Source organism: Saccoglossus kowalevskii, chromosome 16 (genome assembly GCF_978046115.1).
Source record: "Saccoglossus kowalevskii chromosome 16, keSacKowa6.1, whole genome shotgun sequence".
Classification (NCBI taxonomy): Eukaryota; Metazoa; Hemichordata; class Enteropneusta; family Harrimaniidae; genus Saccoglossus; species Saccoglossus kowalevskii.
Window position 1 is genome coordinate 18,203,519 of NC_140656.1, and position 21,062 is coordinate 18,224,580.

Here is a 21,062-nt window from a genome sequence, read left to right on the forward strand (position 1 = left end):
ATATATGGCAAATCATAGCGTGAAAAGTCATGTGTGGCAGATGGAGAGAGTGCGTTGGCATATGAATTGCGCCCTCTGTCGGAAAACCAACGCACCCAAATGTCCGGTGGGCGCAATTTCACTTTTAGTTATTCAAAACAAAAACCTAATGTTGTTTCAAGCCGAGTTAGAGCCGAGTTAGAGCCGAGTTAGAGCCGAGTTAGAGCCGCGTTAGAGCCGAGTTAGAGCCGAGTTAGAGCCGAGTTAGAGCCGCGTTAGAGCCGAGTTAGAGCCGAGTTAGAGCCGAGTTAAAGCCGAGTTAAAGCCGAGTTGAGCAAAAACCATCCTAATAACAGCTAGATCGTTTGTACGACCTCTACAATATAATTCCCGCCGTGAGACGGCTTCCAAGACATCTACGGGTCTCTGAACAATTGAAATACAATTGGAACGCAATTATACAGAAAGCCACTTTCCAATCAGAAACGATGGCCTTCATTTTGATTTGTTTGGTTCAACTAAAATTCTAACAAAAAGTGGCGTGAGTGTTTGTCACATATGAATACGCAAATATATGCTCTAATTACGGTGACATTACTGTAAAATACTTTATTTTAGCAGGAATTAATTTTCGCTGAAAAGACTTTTTGGGTGTTTTGTATGGAATTTATTTTCACTGAAAGGTACATTCGCTGAATTTTATTTTTCACTGAATCATTCCTTCAGCGATAATAGCGAAAATTAAATCCAAGCAAAAATGAAGTATTTTACAGTAACTTATACTGTAATTGTCAAAAAGGGGCGGATTTGCTGTGAATTCCGTAATATACCGTTCCCTCTGATGCGTTCAATTCACCGATGGAAGACGCAACAGAATACGTTTTACTAACAGGAGAGTATAATAAAAAGTACAGAGCCTTGGAGCAAGTCCGTACCAGCATCGCTGTCACAATGCCTTATTCTGTTCAGACTCTTTTTCACCACGTCATTCGGGACATACATCATGCACGTGACAGCGTAGGGCACTAGTCAAACTTGATAAAACATAAAATAAACACAGTGCAATGACCTAGTAAACACATACACATCACTCACACTTTAAAGGTAAATATGACAAACGGTTATTTTCGACAGTTCTCTCTAGTTATCAAGAACGCACGTCTAAACAAAACTGGGCATGGGTATCTGCAGTTCGACTCCGTCAAGATGGCAGGCACTACAGGAAAGAAGAACATCGTTGCTGAATTATTGACATTCCGCTCCTCGCTAATAGTAGTGTTAACCCCCATTATAGTTTTGCCATTACCGCTATGTATTCCCGGATCGGTAAGTGTGTATTCCATTGCAACCTATAATTATTAAAAAATCGCGTCAACCTCCACTTAAAGGGCGGCAGTCGTCGTGCCGCGTCCTGTTCGATATGGGACTCATAGCGACGTATACAACGCGTGTAAAATACATTGTTTATTTACATGAAATTCGAACACGCGCTGCGCGACGACCACGGCGCTTTAAATGTGTCAAATGCATACTACCCAGGATATTTCATCATATTAAGACCTAAATCCCGCTTTACATTTTCGACCGTTATTGCTTCGCTCTATTTAACTCTGTAGGACAACAATGCAAAAACCACCTTTAACTATTTGTGGTTTCAGCGAAAACAAATATTTTAGCTAACAACGTTAACGGGAAAACCGGGGCCTTTCGGCTCTTTGCCAGCTATGTGTGACTTTCCAAAACTTCAAAGATGCAATATGGATGGCAATATGTATTTGTGAATACACTTGTTAAATACGGCATGTACTTGAGGATAAAATTGATTACGATTTACCGTAACCCCAAAATATATTTTCTGGCGCACACAGTACAGCATTGGTTCGTTGACAAATGGAAAGCGCTACTACGCATGTGCAGTATAAAGGAATTTCACTGTCCCATCGAAAGAACACACTGCCGTGTGATACAGGAGTAACGTATCTAAATCACAATTCGGTGTATTCATCCGCGTACAACACCCAACAGTAGTAATACAAACTAGATTTGTTCATCTATATTGCATCTTTGAAATTCGCAATTCATGATTGTTGACTGAGTTACTCAAATGGTCGGTGCTCACCAGATCGCACAGATAACGAGTGCCCCCTCCCCCCGAGGAATTGTATATATAGTTAAAACATGAGTATGGCAAACGTTCGTTTATGGAAGGGGAGGGAGACAGAGGTCGACGTTGGTTTGAAATACTGCGAGTAAAAAATTACACTATTTTACGTGAGATGGCGAATATAAATGAATATGAATAATACACACAGTGAAGTGTCTTCCAATGTGGCGGCGAGCCACAGTTTAGTCCTGAATGTCGCGTATCCTCGGTTATCGCAGCTGGAAGCTGATAGAAATGAACACAGCTCATAATATGTCACATTGAAGCATTGCATTGTCTCAATATTAAATCACAGGGAATGTGGTCAAATGTTATAGTGAAGTTTCCACACGTTGAACTTTCACATTTGCAAACATTTGTGTTTACAGTACGCGTGTTGTAATCACATCGCGAATGTCGCGAATGAATTAGTGTCGCGGCTAATTTTGACGTGCCAACTAGAAAAATGTTAAAGCAGGAGGGTCGTCACCTGCGCACGCGCGGGAATTGAGTCCCAAACGACGGTTACAACACACGCTAAAAACGCAACGGCTCATGGGTAGACGCTTGTTTGTAAACTGTAAACAGCGACACGGCTATCTGACGCATGCGCAGGTGGCGACTCCTCCGCTTTAAATAACGTTGGAATCGAGACAATAATATTACATAAATTAAGGAACCACGTGAATATACGGTGGGATATTTGCATCTGATGGCGCTCAGACTTAAAATTTCCATGTAAACAACCTTACAATAAAATATTATCAGACACTTTCGAAAATCGTAATTCACATGAGCAACACGATACGGTAAAGATGCTCAACTAATGTATTCACCTTTATAACACTTCATATCCGGGTCAATGTCCTCATTATATATTCATATATAACGCTCAATTATATTAATTTGTCAGTGACGTGTTTTTCCGATCAATGCAGCAAAACCAGTTGGTACGTATTTTAGGCTACATGTGAACGTTTTACATACAATAAGCAGATATAAATACCGTCTTTTGTCACGGGAGTTGAGCGTCTGCCTCATCATCGTACTCAGACCCAGGCACCGTAGCTAAAACCGTTCATGTCGTCCGACTCCCATGTACATTTAATAATTAACTATACGACCAGTAGTGAAAGGGCCAATAAACAAATCACCATGATAAGACGGCCTTACAGACCACTGAGGCGAGTTCGAAGTTTATCTAAGATGGCTTACTCACTGCTGCGTACCCTGCGCGAGTTTTGGGCGTTTCGTCGTTCCTGTATCGTCATTATCACTCCGATACTGGCCGCAATACTGCCGATATGTATACCAGGAACGGTAAGTCGTGAATCCAACTGCATTAGTTTAAGTTTATTTGTGTTTTTTCTTTCAAAAAGTGTATTTTAACGCGATCCATATGAAAGGTCACTGTTGACAAATGATCGTTATAATGTACGTCTATGTACTGTAAAATGACTAATTTTCACTGGGTTTAAATTTCACTGATTTACCATTTCAGGCATATTCAGTGGGTTTTAAATTCACGGTTTCGTCATTTAGATAATGTGTTCTATGCTAAATTTTACATATTCACTGTGTTTTAATTTAGCGCATTTTTCCAGTCAGCGAAATAAGCTAAATTAAAACCCAGTGAATAATTACCCCCTTTACAGTATGTGATTATTTCAGTGCATTGTAAGGACGCGCATCCTACGTCCTGGCAAAGTCGTTTTATAAACCTTCATCAGTTATCAATACTTGCATTCAGTCGACTGTTACCATGGAAATAAATGAGGGATTATATTAAGTGAACATGTATTAACAAGAAATGACTTATTGCTCGATTGATTAAAATAAATAAATAAATAAATTGCGTGTTTTTCGAACATATTCATATTCTTACCCCCTCGCCAAGCATGATTAACATAATTAACAACATCCATAATATTTCACTTTTCTATTGTTGTTGGTGTGGTCGCAAAAATGAGATACTGTATTACGTTTCTATTGATTAAAACTGGAGAACAGACTTTAAATAAATAAATTATTAGACCCATATGTATATCAAGGTATAAAATACGCAAACGGCATTCTCTCTTATCAGCAAATAATTATTAGTTTTACGGGCCAGTGACTTAAATTATCTCTCTTGTCACGTATAATTTCGAATTTTGGGTTGATAGAGAGTGAGGAGCAATTAATAATAAAATAAAGTGAATCCTTGTTTAATTTATAATATATTTGAGAATAGCGACTGACCTTAAACGGGAAAGTATAACAATTTTGTTAGTGGACAATCGCAGCTAACTGTGGTGGAAATAAGGCGGTGCTTTGGCACGGCATGGAGTTAACAAGTCTTTCGGCGGGCAGTACAATATATCATAACAACATATCATACTGAAAATGTGGGTAATGACATATTTATATATCGTCCTACGGATACCAAGGCACCCAAATCGAATGAAATATTCCGAGGCCGTAGGCGAGGTAAATATTCTGATATTGAGTCTGTGAGCTCATCATTGATGTTTCTCTCATTGCCGCTAGTCAATGCGTGTTCAGTATAACCACCATAGCACATGGGGATTGCTAACTGACGGTGAATCCCCTAGTGCGATCACAAACCCCTGTGCACTGCAGTATTGCTACACGAAGCGTGCAATCACGATCAACTACAATAATTACCTGCATGCCATTTTTGGTTGAGTAAAAGTGTAGTTGAGCGCAATATCCGAAACTGTCACAGTAGTATGTCGATTTGGCTGGAGTACCAGCGACACTATAATTGTAGAAAAAGATGTTTTATAAAATTAACCATACTTATAGACATGTTTTACAAATCTTCATAAATAATGTACTTCGATTGAGTTTTACAACCTTGACTACAAAGATAACTATTTAGTGCTAACTTTGTCGAGGTGAAAGTTCAATCTAAGTACTAAATCAATCCATTTATAGTAAATACTTTTACTGCATTGCTGACAGGTAAAAGTCCACACACTACCCGCACTGTGGCAAGGTCGAGTGGTGAACCAACTGTCTGCAAAATGGACAGAATATTGCCACCGTATAATATCATTTAAAGACAATGTCCCCCAAATCTAACGACAATGCACCGCACATTAGTATCATAATCTTCAAATTTCTGCCGGAAACTATCTTGATAAACGTCCGACAAAAAAATACGATAAAACAGCACGAAAGATATAGTAGACTATGACATAATTTCAGCCAAATAATAACTGTAAAACATATACCAATTCATTTTGTTCATGCAGTACGTGACAAGTATCCGAAATGAAACTAATCTTCCGAAATTAATTCGAAAAGTAATAAAAAATAATATGTGTACTATATAAAGCGACCAAGAATCACCTTCTTTGTCTGCCATCTTGAAAAACATCGACAAAAATGGTGTTTTCTTATTGAACCAACGCATTAATTCAAAATGTTGATAAAATTGCGTAATTCCAGATTAGAAATGAAAGAGTTCACAAGTATTTGTAAAAAAAGTTGAAATTGGTAAAATTGACTTCATAATCAATCTTGAGTCTGTTATTTAATAACAATTTAAGTTACTGATTATAAAAGCCGTATCCAACTTCCCGCTATGTTATTCTTCCAGGACAACGTCTTTTACTATATACAGAGGGGTACTAAATCAATTATATTTTGGTGAGGTCTGTAACCCGGGTCACGCCCGGATCAACTATCAATTAAAGATCATATAAGGTGTAAACTTATCAACGTTATAACTAGTTTTCGCCTCAACAAATAACACATAACATCTAATAACATCGAAGGGCTAAAAATCTAGTTTGCAAGACACATATACGCAATAACAAACCGAGCAGTAAAACACGACATTTTTGTTATATAGACCCATATAAACAGCACATACTATTTGCATAACTTTCCACTTAATATATTTATTAGATGCTAGTGTTACTTGGTTGTACCGGCGTCGTATTTAGGTCGCTGGCACCATTTTATGGTGATATTTTAATGGGGGTCCTTCTGAGTGATTGTAAAACAATCTATCAACTACCTGCTCCTAATCGATCAATGTATTCAAGTTGTTTATTACCCTTTCACCGAAAAAATAAATGTTGAAGTCGTCAACATACAATCATTAATTAGGTATATCTGGTTATCCCCGTAGCATTTCCAAACTATTGATTCTAATCAAATTCTGAATCGGGTCATTATACAAATGCATGCGTAGATGTACGCTAGGTTGTGTGTGTGAAGATTAAATTTGATCGGTCCAAGCATGTGTGATGTACTGTTGGACACGAACGGACGGACGGGCGGACAGACGAACGCACGTACGGTGGTCGTTTTCGGAGAGAATAGGGTTAATATATAGCACAATCAAAACCCTCAAATAATATAACCTTTGTATATACCATTTTAGGGTTTCTGCTTCGTCTGAACTCAGAATTGGTTTTGTTCCTCCTCGAACCGTTCGTGATACTACCGACAGTTCGCGAATTATACCTCGGTAAAATACGTTATAGATTTGAATGTCCGAGAATGCCGACAGCTCATGCACGATAACAATATTCGCAACAAACATTGACTAGCTAAGTCGTTGTGTAATAGGAAGCGCGTGGAAGAACAATTCTAAATACTATGACGAGACTGGAACGAGGATGGACAAACTTGGCGGATTTGATGACGTGTATCATGTGACATTAATTAAAACCCACAAATCGTCGATTAAGATTAATCACTTCTGTTTCCTGAAAGTTCTCAAATAAACTGAATCATATCGGAAACAAAATTCCGAACCAAATTTTTGTGATAAACCTTACCTTACGCTGATTATGGAGTTAATATATGAGAAAGTTAAACAGTTATGACAAGTTTTTCCGGTTTCCGCTCAAAATAGTGAAACAATCTGCCAGGAACGACATTTATTGAAGAAAAAAAGGGGGCACTGACCTATATTTCGACAGTAGTAAATTGTCGTATGCCATATGGTGTACTCATGTAAGAACCCTCCGTCGTTCATCACAGAATGTAATACAATAAAAGTAGGATCCTTTTTTGCATTAAAAATGCACAGTAGTCGACAGAAAGATTGGAACTTTTCGTTCCTGTAGACATATTGGCAGTACACAAGAATTCATTTTTGTTTCAACACTGAACTTTCAAAAATGGGTCGCGGTTAAATAGAAAATGGCGATTTGCCTGTGTATATTACATCAGGCGCAAAAGCGAAAATTAAACCGCCTTGATCAACCTAATATTTTAGGTCGATAGCAGCCGATATTAGAATCGACTTGTACTTTCGACAAACAAAAAAAAAAAAAAAAAAATACATGTATTTTCAACTTTTTCGCAGGAGTCCAAGGCAGCGTATGTGCTCATCATCATGGCGGTGTTCTGGGTTACGGAAGCCCTCCCTCTGTCAGCGACAGCATTACTACCGTTGGTGATGTTCCCATTATTGGGGGTGATGACAGCTGGTTCAGTTTCTGTGATGTATATGAAGGACACTAATGCTCTATTCCTGGGTGGTTTGATCGTAGCTGTGGCCATAGAACACTGGAATCTTCACAAACGTATTGCTCTAAGAGTGCTGTTGCTCGTGGGATCAAACATACGATGGTAAATATTTAGATGAAAGCGCCCTCTGTAGTTCATTTGGTGGTATTCATTAATACTATTTTCTTGGAAAACTAAAAACAATGCTATAATAAATATCTAAAGTTTTTTTTTTCAAATTTAGAAAACAAATGGAAAAGTTTACAGTATTTGCGATAAACGATAGAGAACATGTTTAACTTAGTTTATACTAAAGGCTTCATTGTGATGATCCCTCTCTTCTGTACATATGTGTGCTCTTCTCCCAGAACAAGGAGACACCCCTCAGTGTTCAGCGACGAACATCCAACACTGAGCAGTATAGTAGACGAGTTTGAGTCGATCTTATAGGCGTCCCTGATATGGGGTTTCTTCAAATCTGTGTTAACTATTGTTTAGAAATTTGCGAAATTATGTTAAATCAGTGCGCCGGGTTCCGTCAAAATGGTCAGGGTTTGGTCTCTACCGACATGAGTACAGGATTTAAATTTGTAACTTTGCGAATCTGTGAACAAAAAAACCATGAATGTTTTGATTGTAAGTGATAATGAGTAATTAGATGCTGCATATGATTAAGCGAGACTTCTAAATTAAAAATATACATTGAGTTAGGAGGCTTTGTTTTTCTTGGAAGGTTAGTCACGTGTTTGTCAAGGCCCTCCAGTACTTTCAAAATGAAATGAACTTGGAACTAAAGGCAGGATTTTTATTTTAATATATCGTATTTTTTTCGGCTGAAACAGCTATTTTGACACATTTCATGTTTGTATCTTGTTCTGGGAGTGATATTTCACATTTTTTTGAAATGAAAACGTAACTTTAAGGTGAATCTGACGTTTAGGCTAAAATGTAATATTATCAAGAAACGGGGACGGAATTCTGACCGGAAATGGGTTCCAAACAGCAGGGTGATTGTGACACTAATGGAAGGTGTGTTTCAGCGTAGGTTACTGAAACAGCTTGCTGCAGCAACAAACTAGCATCGCGCAAAGTTTGACATGCTCCGCCATATTTGTCCCGCACTTTATTCGAGGGTGACAACACAGTATTCTACTATTGTGTATTGTAAATGGCGAAAGTGTTTGCAACAAAACAGGATTACTTTCACCATCTACGTCATTTTGACGGTAGAGGGCGTGACTGATAGGAATGAAGTATTAGAAACTGACCCCATCTGTATTTTTCTGTAACATTATTTTATTTTTACGTTGGGGAAACTCGGTTGGAGGGGTAGATCTATTATGCAAAATGTATTTTCCTTTACTTAGTTTTAAACTACGTTGATATTGCTGTCAATTTTCATTTTGCTTTATAAGTACATGTATGTGGGGCTTTATGTAGCAATATGTTTTTTTCTATAACTTTTCCTTTAAAATTTTGTTTTCAACATTTTTCTGTGTGGATTATTTTTTTTCAAACCCCACAATTTTAACTCATACTTTCCTTCATTTTGAAGGTTGATGCTAGGCTTCATGATCCCCACAGCTTGTTTATCAATGTTTATAAGCAACACGGCAACAACAGCTATGATGACACCTATCGCCCAGGCAGTGCTGACACAACTGATCGCGAAACAGAAAGATGATGCAGCCGCTGAAGAAGGGCGTCACCATGAAAATGAGGTAATTCGTAGGTCGTAGGTCGTTCAAAAATTGTCAGTGTCGATAAGTCTCCAGCATAAATTCATAATATCTAACTTTGATTAAAATATAGTTTGCCAACAATTACAAGAATAAAATCTGTTTGATATCGTATGAGTATTTTTATGCTGTTTTATTTGCTTAACTCTACAGTATAGTTTTTAATATAATATTTTGTTTCTCGTTTTTCAGGAAATAAAAGACAATCACCTCCAAGTTGTGTCAATTTCTGACATAGACGTAAACTCAATCGACAAAGGAAATGAAATAACTAACATGGTAGAATTCAATAAAAACAATGGCGCCATCAACGACGGCTTCACATATAATACCGACGAGAAAACGTGAGCGAAAAAGTTATTCATTGTTACGTCATGGATTGAAACAGTAATCGATGTGTTAATTAGTTAATTATTTACTACTGCTCGTAGCATTTTACTAACGGAAAAGCAGCGAATAACTCGAATACGCATGCGCGTTGATTGTTTAAAGGGCGATGGTCGTCGCGCATCACGTGTTCGAAATTCATGTAAACAAACAATGTATTTTACACGAGTTGTACACGACGCGACCCGACGACCACCGCTCTTGACGTACACGGTCACTTGTATTAATAAATATTAATGCCCGCAAAACAAGGTTCATGAAAATCCTAAACTAATGCATACTTCGGTATGCAGTATAAAGTAGCAATATTAAAATATTCCCGTCGCGATTCACGATTTCCGTGTGGCTGACCCGTTCAAAACTATAGGATTATGGCAACCTCAGACAACTAGTTGTCAATCAAGCTCCATGGTACTAATACTTAGTGTTAATATTGATTTCAGTGGATCGCCAGATATAGAGGAGATCTCAAAGGCAGAAGAGCCTGCCCTCACCGACGACAACTTGGACTCGGATTCCTTATCGGATACCGACAGACTGATGTGTAAAGCCCTTGTGATATGCGTCGCGTACGCCGCGAACATCGGCGGCAGCGCTACACTGACTGGTACTGGTACTAATCTGGTGCTTACAGGTGTACTGGAAACGTAACTATCTTAACTTTTGTCTTTCAATAAATAAACATTGACGTAAATTCAGCAAATTTACGTAAATTTCAATAGATCACACCTTTCAGCAACTCGGCGATTCCGTGACGTAGAAATTACGTAGATGGGTAAATTTTGTTGTTTGGTTGTGTAATCATTCATAATATAACTAAACTTATCTAACAATATTTTGCCTTTCACCCCACTTCAAGTTCGTCACACAAGCGATCTGACGACCGGACCTCTCCTTTCCGGATGGGCGAGACTCTATTCACGCATGCACAATGTTGACGACTGTTCCGTTAATTTTAGTGAGAGAACTTCAAATTATCAGACTTGTTATCGCTGTTGGCGAAATAAAACAAAATAACTATGGACATCCTATAGACGCTGTGTTTGATTTGACAGTGCAGCCTGAGTCAGGACAGTACAAAAGTTGCCGTCTCCCTCAGTTTCTGCACTTGCAATGTGCTTACATATCTGAAAGGTTGTTAAGACCCGTATGTCTCAGCAATGCGTTTTAAAGTATAGCAGTATCAACAAGTCCCGGAGAGTTTTAAAAAATAGAAAAATATGTCTCAGGAGGAACAATGAAACTTGAATCTTCATAGGGAAGTTTGCTCAGTCTCCAGATTCTTTCATCTGTAGTAAGAGTTGTACAACCAGATGTTATATGAATGCATTGTTTATATTAACAGGCGATACGGCAATGAACATGGTGTTGATTTTGCATCCTGGTTCATCTACTCGTTCCCTGGCATGGTTCTGTTTGAGCTGATGACATGGGGTTGGCTGCAGATATGGTTCCTGGGTCTGAGGTACGTTAAATAGCACGCCCTCGACGTTCGTATCTGTAAATACTTTCGAATCTGCCCAAATACTTCTCTATAATTATGTGATTACAGTTGCAAAGGAAACTGCTGTTCAACGTGTCCGTGTATCGACAGTCGTGAAGATGCAGCCAGATACGTCATAAGGAAGCAATACGAGGAATTAGGTTCTATGACGTAAGTGAATTACATGTTTTGCAATGAACGTCAACGTAACTTGAGAAAACAAACTCCGCGGCATATACAACGCGTAAACGATACCATTTTAAAACAAAATCAAAAGCACGAATGCGCGAATGTTTATTTTACATGTATATTCATGGATACCACGGTGCTACCATGCGCACATCAGCTTATATCGGTATTTTACGCGCAGATTAATTAGAAACATAAATACAATTTGTCTCGTAAAATACTTTGCAATTTAATTTGAACACGCACCGCGGCACCGGGACAGTGATAAATCATTACTGGATTTTAAAGCGGGGGGAGTAGTCAGATGGCCATAGCGTGTCATTGTTTTTAGCGTGTATTGTCGTCGTCGCCTGGGACTCAATTCCCGCGCGTGCGCATGTAACGACCTCTTCCCTTCAAGGGCGTACATAAATCACTTGTATTACTCAGTGCGCATATTATCGAACATATAAAAGTAACAATATCATAATAGCTCTTTATTAGTCAACAGTCTTCATTAGATTATGTTATGCAATGACTCGAAACAATTTGACAGCATGTACCACACAGCACGTACACTGATATTTATACTTACCGACTCTCTTGTCCCTTGTAATACACGTTATACCATGGTTCCAATCTCTATGACTGAGCATGTACAGATGTTGCCCCTTAAAGTGATACCTAAAAAGACTCGTCCTTTTCACTCAGCAATCTTCCTGGATTTTGTGTGGTGATCTTATATATATAGTATTTTGTTTCATTAACAATATTCCTATCATTGCAACTTGAAAAACAACAATATAAATAAATAAATAAATAAATAAATAAATAAATAAACAAACAAACAAACAAACAAACAAACAAACAAACAAACAAACAAACAAATAAATAAATAAATAAATAAATAAATAAATAAATAAATTTAGTGGCATAAGTTTTAATTGTTTATTAGCGTAAAATTGCGTCGGAGATTATATCGAACATATTCATATTTTTATCCCCTCGCAAAACTTTGATTAACATCATCCATAATATCCTACCTATTGTGAAAGAGGTTGGTGTGGTCGCAAAAATGAGTTACTGTATTGCGTTTCTATTGATTAAAACTGGAGTACAGACTTCATGCCTCGATTGCATTAAAATGATTTAACTCTTCTCCAGACCCATGCATCGGCGGAAATCGATTTGGAACACAAGAGTGGCTTAGAAGCAGTCTGTGTTCATAATAAACCCGTGATAAAATCGCAGCTGGATTTTCTGTGATACAATAATATGCACACTGATCATAATCAGACGTTTTCTTTGGCACTCCGCTGAGTATAATGTTACAAACAACGTAGACCTGACGCTGGAATTTAAAATGTTATTTTCAATTTTCACTAACAAATGGGGTTCACTAATACAGCTTTTCTATAAATCTCGCACCGGCGACGAGGTGATTTTGCGACGTCAACATCACTTAGACGGGCTTATAAACATTCCCGGAAGTCGTGATACGGCGTTTCGCAGGCGCGCGAATAGGCGGATCATTTTGGGTATAACGTAAACGCGCACAAGTGATACTGTGCTCGATCGATAATATGATAATACGATATTAAACACTCACCAGAGCGGAAACCGTGAAAAAAAAACACGACCAGGTTGATGCCATTTTCCTAGGCGGATAAAATTATGACATTCAATGAGTTGAGTGTCAAGGGAGTCTTGCAGCGAATTTCGTGTTTAACTAACAATTTATTTCACACGCGTTGTATGCGTCGTATTGGACCGCCATTTTGAACAGCGCGCGGAGAAAGTACTTTGCCGATTGACTACTGAGCCAACGGTACAGATTATAATAAATATGACAGAAAATAGAAACAAGTGCAACACGTGTACAGGATTGTACTTGATTCTCACACAATCTTGCCAATTATATCGTGTTTATATTATATTTATTTATTTTGTCGCAGTTTTGCTGAGGGCGCTGTACTAGTACACTTCGTGATGCTGGCACTTCTCTGGATGACTAGGGAGATGGGAGGATACGGGTGGGGTAATCTATTCCCCGATGGGTAAGTACACACATCAAAACAGACATTGTCGTAATGCGTCATAAAACACCCCTTCTACTATAGTGATACCGATATCGAACTGATTGTATTTTGCAACATCGTTAACCTTTGCATGGTGCGATCTGTGCGATTCGTAGTAGTGCTACCTTGTTATCAAACAATGCGTTCTTTGCTTATTTCAAAAAGCGCACATACTCTTTATTATCATACATCTGTAACGCCATAAGTTACAGCGTGCCGTAATTTTGTGGTATTTATGGGGTATTTTCATCCTACCATATTAGGAAATGCGAATTCCAAATATAGAATGATTACTAGCGTAAGTGTCCTCTAATAATAACAAACATGGCTAGCACCAGGGTTTGACCGGACTCCGCACAAAGAAGTTCGATGATTCTGTTCTGGATTTCGGCATTCCCATGACGTATCCTTGAAAGGAAAAGATGTATAATAATAAGGTTATTACGAGGATACGTCAAAGTGTGCACTCAGACAGTACGCCGTCGCATCGAGCTTCGCTGCTCGTCGATCGATACACTCGCTGCATTTTCTTTGTGCATACTTTGAGGTGTCCTCGTAATAATCTCATATTCTTATTTAAAAGTTTCATGAATATCACATGACATTCGAAAGCCTCACTTTTTCCTAAAACATCTTTTATTTATTAATGTTTAAAAAAGAATATCATATCAATTTCTCAAACCGTTATGGTTGGATCACGATGTTCTATTATTAACAACTTGGGACCGCTGGAAGCGCACTGAAGAATTTTCTTTTCAAACTCGAATTGACAGAAACCTGAAATGTAATATTGCAATAATGGCGACTACTTGAAAGAAACTTGTACATGCTCCCCGGGGATTATTTAAATTCCATGTACGTATCAAGCTTCGTACATTTACAGGAGCTATTCTCCTCGGAAATCCTCTTCAGTGAAATCTCGATGACTTGATGTCCGACAATCGCGAGATCAGTCATTAGTATCGGCAGTTTTTGTAAACAACCCAAGCTACGTTAACCTTTCCTAACCAGAGTCGCATTTCACAAAATTAACGCGCCTAATGTCGCCTACATCCTCCGGAATTTGAATGTCAAAAAAAAATGGGTAAATTGCGTCCTTTGTTCTTCTGTTTTATCATGGACCGGGTAGGTCCCTGGTTTTATGTAACATTAACGGTGACAGATGTATGATAATAAAGAGTATGTGCATGCATTAAATATTCACTGGGTTTTAATTTTGCTATTTTCGCAAAATCCGCTAAATTAAATCTACGTAAACATGTAAAATAACAATAAAACTCATTGTTTCCTTGACAAATTCTTGAAATTAAAACACAGTGAATATGTTCAAAGTATCAAAATAGTGAAATTAAATGTCAGCTAAAATAAACCGTTTTACAGTACGTCATAGCGCGGCACAAAATGGCAGATTTGTTGACAAAACGTAACGCTGAAACAGTCGATGTGTTTATTGTTCTCTTACGTAATCGACAATTGAATACATATGTTCTTTGTAATATCTGTAGGTACGTTTCTGACGCCACGCCTGCAATTCTCATCTCAGTGTTACTATTTTTCTGCCCGTCACAACCACCTAACTTTTTATGCTGCAGAAGAAGTGGCGGTAAATTATTCGTATTTTTCTTTTAATAATCATAAATATTTACTGAGGATGCTGTATCGTCGTTCTCATAAGACGATAAGTATTACACATCATTATTGATTTAATGAGGAGACCGAGCACTTTGACGATGTTCGACGTTCTGTGGCAGATAGCGACTGACTGTCTCGTCCGTAGGGGGTCCCATTCTACGCAACGTTCTTCATTATCGCCATTCAGACAATAGACATCTTGCATAGTGCAAGCAAGCTGTGAAAAGACCGCCCACTAGGGATATACTACATTGTCGTGCTCATCCATCCATAAAACAAGCGCATTAACACACACAAATACTAACGGTTACTAAAAAAAATGAAACTAACTGAGTGTGATGTGTTGACATACATGAAACAAAGAGCCTCCACGACTTGTTTTTTTTTATTCCGCCATTTTGAGCTAATACTAGTATATCAACGGCACTACTTTTTTTACAATATCAATACACTCGGGTGATTAGGTAACATTTAACACCATTCCAAAAAACTAATGAGGAACCATCGTTATAGAAACCGCTACACGAATACATTATCCTCTAATGAGATAGATTACAATCAAAAATATTTGTGGGAATGATAAAATATTATATTATACATCTGAGCATGCGCTGTGATTTGATGATACGTACTTACTTATTAGTCAAAACGCAAGCGTTGTTGCCTCGTATGTATAATTAAATTGTGAACTATTTCGTTTAAATTTTGTCTTAGATGGGTAAAATCATTATAATTAAAATATCTTCTTTTCTAACAGACACATCAAAACCAGGTCCACGGCGAGCATTGTTGGATTGGAAAACTGTACACCACGGTTTACCTTGGGGAATCGTATTACTCCTTGGAGGCGGCTTTGCTCTTGCCGAGGGATGCCAGGTAAGATTGTCAGTATCATTTCCCCTAAAGCGCCCACAGTCGCAGTCGTGTTCGATACTATGGGTCCATTGCGATTACGTGTAAAACGTATAATGTGAACGTATGCTGTACGAAAACAGATGATATTCCGTATGCCGTGAAATCTCGCATAATGCGTGAAAGGCGCGGACCGAACGTCTGCTGCAAAAATCGAATGATTTGATTTCGAATTTCTTTTGTTATACCTCAATGTCGAAATACCGATTTTTCAGAGGGTAATATGGCGTTAATATGACTTTACGTCAGCAAATTTCATCACCATCAAATATTTATAGCATATTAATAATCGTGGAAAATACCCGCAAAAATACTTTCACATTTGGTAGATGCCACGCGATGCCTTGACGTCACTACGACGCTATGGCCTTTGTTTTGTCTTGTTTTCACGTTCGATTTTACGCATAACGCGGGATCTCGCAGTGAATGGAAAATGGTCAACTATGACGCTTGGAATATCGAGGGCGTGTTAAGGAGATACAGTAATTCAACTCACATGAATCATACAATACACGGTATATACGGCGTGCGTGACGGAGAAACTATATACTTTGTTACTTTATAAGATTTACGCATGTCATCTGATATATATTGTATTTTTGCTCAGATACAAATATATACGTCGTTTCTCAGCTCCGTATTTGCATTCTGTATTTACCGATAACCAGAATTCACTGAAATTCAATCTCTTAATCACCATATGGAGTCTATTCAGTATTGCACATATAATAACAGACAGGGAATTGAAACGTACATTGGAATATAGCAACCCTTAACAACAGTCCAGTTTTGCTCCTAATTTCAATATTTAGACATATTTAAACAAATTTGTGATGCATGACCCGACACTGATAGATCGTTAACTATTATTATACAAATTATAAAAATGAAGATAATTATGTTTAAATTTAGCTTTAGTTGGATACATTAAAATTCATTAAAGTTGGGCGCCAGGCTCACGTGAATGGCGTTGCTTTGTCGCGCGTGACATTTTGTCGGACCACGTCGGCAACACGTAGGCTTGTCCTCATTTTCGTCAATTGTATATCCAAACTGGCACCAAGCAATTGAAACAATTTCTAGAATCTCGCCGTCTGTCAAATCAAACATTTACCTGCCACGCCATGGTGTGATACTTGTATAACCATGGAAACACGAACCAGCCTGAACAAGATGGCGGATCCGATGACTAGTCGGTACCTACACCACGTGACACCGGTATCCTGTGAATAACCTATTGATAATTATCTTGCAGTTGGTAAGGTCGGAAATCCACGGGACTGAGTAATCTGCGATGCGGGAGATGTTTGTGCGTTTTTCAACCCCGCTGCATTTCTACTACAAGCGAAAAAAAGACGCATCGGTGGAAAATATTTTCAAATTTCACATAAAATGTTAACATGTTTACGCCACGAGGTAATGAAATACATGACTATCACCTGTATATCTTTTTTTTTTGCAAAGGAGTCGGGCTTATCGCAGTGGATAGGAGACCAATTGAGGGTATTAGAAAACTTGTCGGTGGAAATCATCATCCTGGTCGTCACGACCACAGTGTGTTTTTTCACGGAGGTTACAAGCAACGTGGCCATAGCTACGATATTTCTACCTATTCTTGCTGTTCTGGTAAGCATGGCAACGTATATTTATCACACTTCATTACACATTTATTCAGTTTCACGCTTGACGGCGTTTGAATTCCTCGTTGCCATGGTGGTAGTGTACACACACACAAAAAGACTGCCAGGTTGAAATAGATTTGCGTCAGTAGATATTGTACATTACGTTGATGGAATGGCCAGAATGATTACGCACAATTACGTGCAATGGTATCCAGTTCCCCTGATTTGTGTGTTAGCCACGTGACACATTGGCACATTACTATGCAAATGAATGTCTGAACACCTTAAAAATCGCATCATATTAATTTTTAAATCAATTTATCCTTCATGTATTATTCGATAATACAAATTTTAACGCGGAAATTGGAATAACCTTATCTATAAGACGAGACTTTATTGAATTTTGAATAATAAATAACGATAGTAATGGATAGTTACGACGGCTGGTCATGTGACCATGATGCATAGGTTTCGTAGCTCGTATTGTGAATTATCATACGATGCGGTAAACTTCATGATTACTCGCGTTAAACGTCATCATTTTATGTGTTTTGATCCTAAGGCAGAGAAAAAAAATCGCGATTTAGTATCGCTGTTTGTCATATAGATTTTGTAAAGCGTTTGTCGCCAATATCGAAACTTTCTGAAATCATCGAAACGTTGGCGTTGACGTTGACGTTGGCGTGCAAGATCCATATTTATCTCAGCTATATACTGTAAAATACTTAATTTTTGCTTGTAATGTAATTTATTTTCGCTGAAGGGATGATTCAGTGAAAATTAAATCCAGCGAATATACCTTTTTTTCCTATGTCTTACATTCAACTCATCAAAAATCAGTGAAATTAAACTCCATACAAAACACAAAAAAAAGTCTTTTCAGCGAAAATTAATTCCAGCTATTTTACAGTAGTTTATTTGATATATTCTGTGTGACGTTTACGTCTATGTACGTCATCAAGTCAGCCATCTTGTCTCGTTATAATCACTACCGTATTCCTTCAAATCGCGACGTGAAACGCAAATATTAATATTCCGATGACCATGAATGTTTGTTTGAAATTGCGCCACTAATCATTACGTAAATTTTCTAAAATTCGTAATCGTATCAAACGCTATGCGAACGAGTCTACTTGTTGCGGCAAAATGGAACTGAATATTCACGTGACCAGAAACCGACAAAAGAATCATTCCTCGAAGGACTCAAAGAATGGCTGGTATGAATGAGTCTATTATAAATGTCAAGTTTGATGTCATGGAATTTTTGTTGTCATGCTTACAGACATGATTTAAACTATATAGCGGCAAATGATATTGTTAATCTGTGATCACATACTGACATGTATGGTATAAGCAAACACGATATTTCAAATTTGGGAATTATTTTTGAATAACTGGAAATCGACATTCCGTGCATCCGTCCGTCCGAGCGTCTGTCCGGAGTTATTTCTTGGATATGCTTTGGCCGATCTCTTTCAAATTTAACGCAAAGACTAAGATGACTTACATGCACGTCGTTTTTTTCTCATTTGATTATACATACGGCTGATTGGCGAACATGATGTTTTTTCCCAAATTTTCTAAATTCTGATATTTAAAAGTGTCCAGAATTGTTTCTCGAAAATAAACAGGGTGGTTTCATTGTATCATGATCAGGCATAGTGTGTCACAAAAAAAACGAATGTTTTAATATATTCTTACTTAACAGTGTGAGACTATATGTGTGAACCCGCTCTATTTACTGGTTCCTTCCACAATTGTATGCTCTTATGCATTTATGTTACCAGTGGCAACACCACCCAACGCCATCGTATTTTCGCATGGCCACCTAACTGTCCCGGATATGGTGAGTATGCTACAGCCAATCATTTCATGTGTAACTTATATAGTGAATAATTCGATCTGGGACGAAGCTTTAACTCAATATTTTAAGGGGAAAAGTCAAATAACGGAAATTACCTCAATGTTTGAGACGACGTCTCGGCTGTTTTGTAGTTGCCATTATTGAATGAATATACGTAACTGCTTTTAATGGACGATTTTACAGTGTGGGCAGAAGTCCTCCCAAAAAAACAACAACACACGTATCTGTTTTACAGTGTTAAAGCGGGAGGGTCGTCACCTGCGCACGCGTGGGAATTGAGTCCCAACCGACGATAACAACGCATGCTAAAAACGCAAAGGCTCGTGGGTAGAGGCTTGTTTGTAAACAACGACACGCCATGGCCGTCTGACGCATGCGCAGGTGACGACTCCTCCGCTTTAACAGAAGAAGAAAAGAACACACACACTAACAAAACCTTTCCCTTTCCCCGGTTCATGTTTTTGACTTTTATTCGCCAAAATCTCAGCTCGTACACTATTTATTGTCTTAAATACTACATACAGTCACTGCTGTGATATTCATAGTCACATGCATCCACTTTGGCACAACATAATCGACCTGTAAGTTCGGGAAAACATGTCTTTACTGGAGCGTGGCCGGAGCTGTTTACTACAGCGTGACAAGCAAGGAAATAATCCCTATTGTTTAGAAGCGTATTTATAGTATACCTGGGCCTTTAAGATGATGACAACAAACGTTTGATGATGTAGCAGTTCCTACAACAAACAACATATTCACAATATCATACAAATTGTTCAGATATGAACACATGTACATGTCCTTTATACTGACAGGCAAAGGCAGGATTTGCTTTGAACATCATTGGGATTCTGCTGACGAACATGTGGATCAATACGTATGGTGACGTCATATTTAACGTCAAAACATTTCCGGAATGGGCTGTAACAGCAGGGAATACTACGTGCCTAGATCTAAATGCTACATCAACTGGATAGAGGGCTCATAATCACCATAATCATTGTAAATTACACATTCTAATATCGATGATCGTCAATGTATATTCATATACACTATGTTGTCCCGTACTTTTGTAGTCCCCGAAATAGAGACTTATGTTTTGAATTCAGCTCCGTCATAATTTCTCACACAGTTCGAGGTTTGTGCAAAGAAATGTCATAATGGGATATGTATGCACTTCGAATCGTTTTTTATTTGGTTGACCCTTGATCGACTGGCGGACACCCCCCTCCCAAATCACCCCAAATCAATATTTGACATGGCATCAACCGTTTCGATTCCAAATTGTTATTGTGTCACTCATAGTTGGTTATTGATACACGCCATTTTGTTTTGCGATTCTGATACAAAATGGCCGACTTGCGATTTTTTTGCGATTTTTTTTTTCAAATGATTCAAATGTCCATTTCTTATCAAGTTGGTAAGATGTTAAGATTATCTAATTTCAGATCACGCGTTGCATTGTAATTGATCGTAATTCTTTTTGGGGTTGCATTTGCAGTGCACTGACGATAGTCGCGATTTTTTCTCTGATATGTTGATTATTTCTCAGTACGTTAATAAAGTTTTAGAATAAACGA

General features: G+C 38.1%; 1 protein-coding gene across 1 annotated transcript; it reads left to right on the plus strand.

The window, feature by feature from the left end:
- Positions 1-3,337: 3,337 nt before the first annotated feature.
- On the plus strand, positions 3,338-21,062 carry LOC102808669 (solute carrier family 13 member 2-like). Its single transcript, XM_078010201.2, has 13 exons — positions 3,338-3,442; positions 7,455-7,720; positions 9,153-9,318; positions 9,529-9,680; positions 10,167-10,370; positions 11,069-11,188; positions 11,276-11,377; positions 13,330-13,431; positions 14,958-15,055; positions 15,842-15,960; positions 17,461-17,622; positions 19,327-19,464; positions 20,298-21,062. The coding sequence occupies exons 2-13, from the start codon at positions 7,485-7,487 to the stop codon at positions 20,457-20,459; spliced, it is 1,761 nt and encodes a 586-aa protein (XP_077866327.2). The 5' UTR covers positions 3,338-3,442; positions 7,455-7,484; the 3' UTR covers positions 20,460-21,062.

Coding starts and splice junctions, on each gene's coding strand:
- LOC102808669 (XM_078010201.2), top strand. CDS start 7,485: ATGGCGGTGTTCTGGGTTACGGAAGCCCTCCCTCTGTCAGCGACAGCA. Junction 15,961..17,460: donor CTCTTGCCGAGGGATGCCAG/GTAAGATTGTCA, acceptor TTTTTTGCAAAG/GAGTCGGGCTTATCGCAGTG. Junction 19,465..20,297: donor ACCTAACTGTCCCGGATATG/GTGAGTATGCTA, acceptor TTATACTGACAG/GCAAAGGCAGGATTTGCTTT.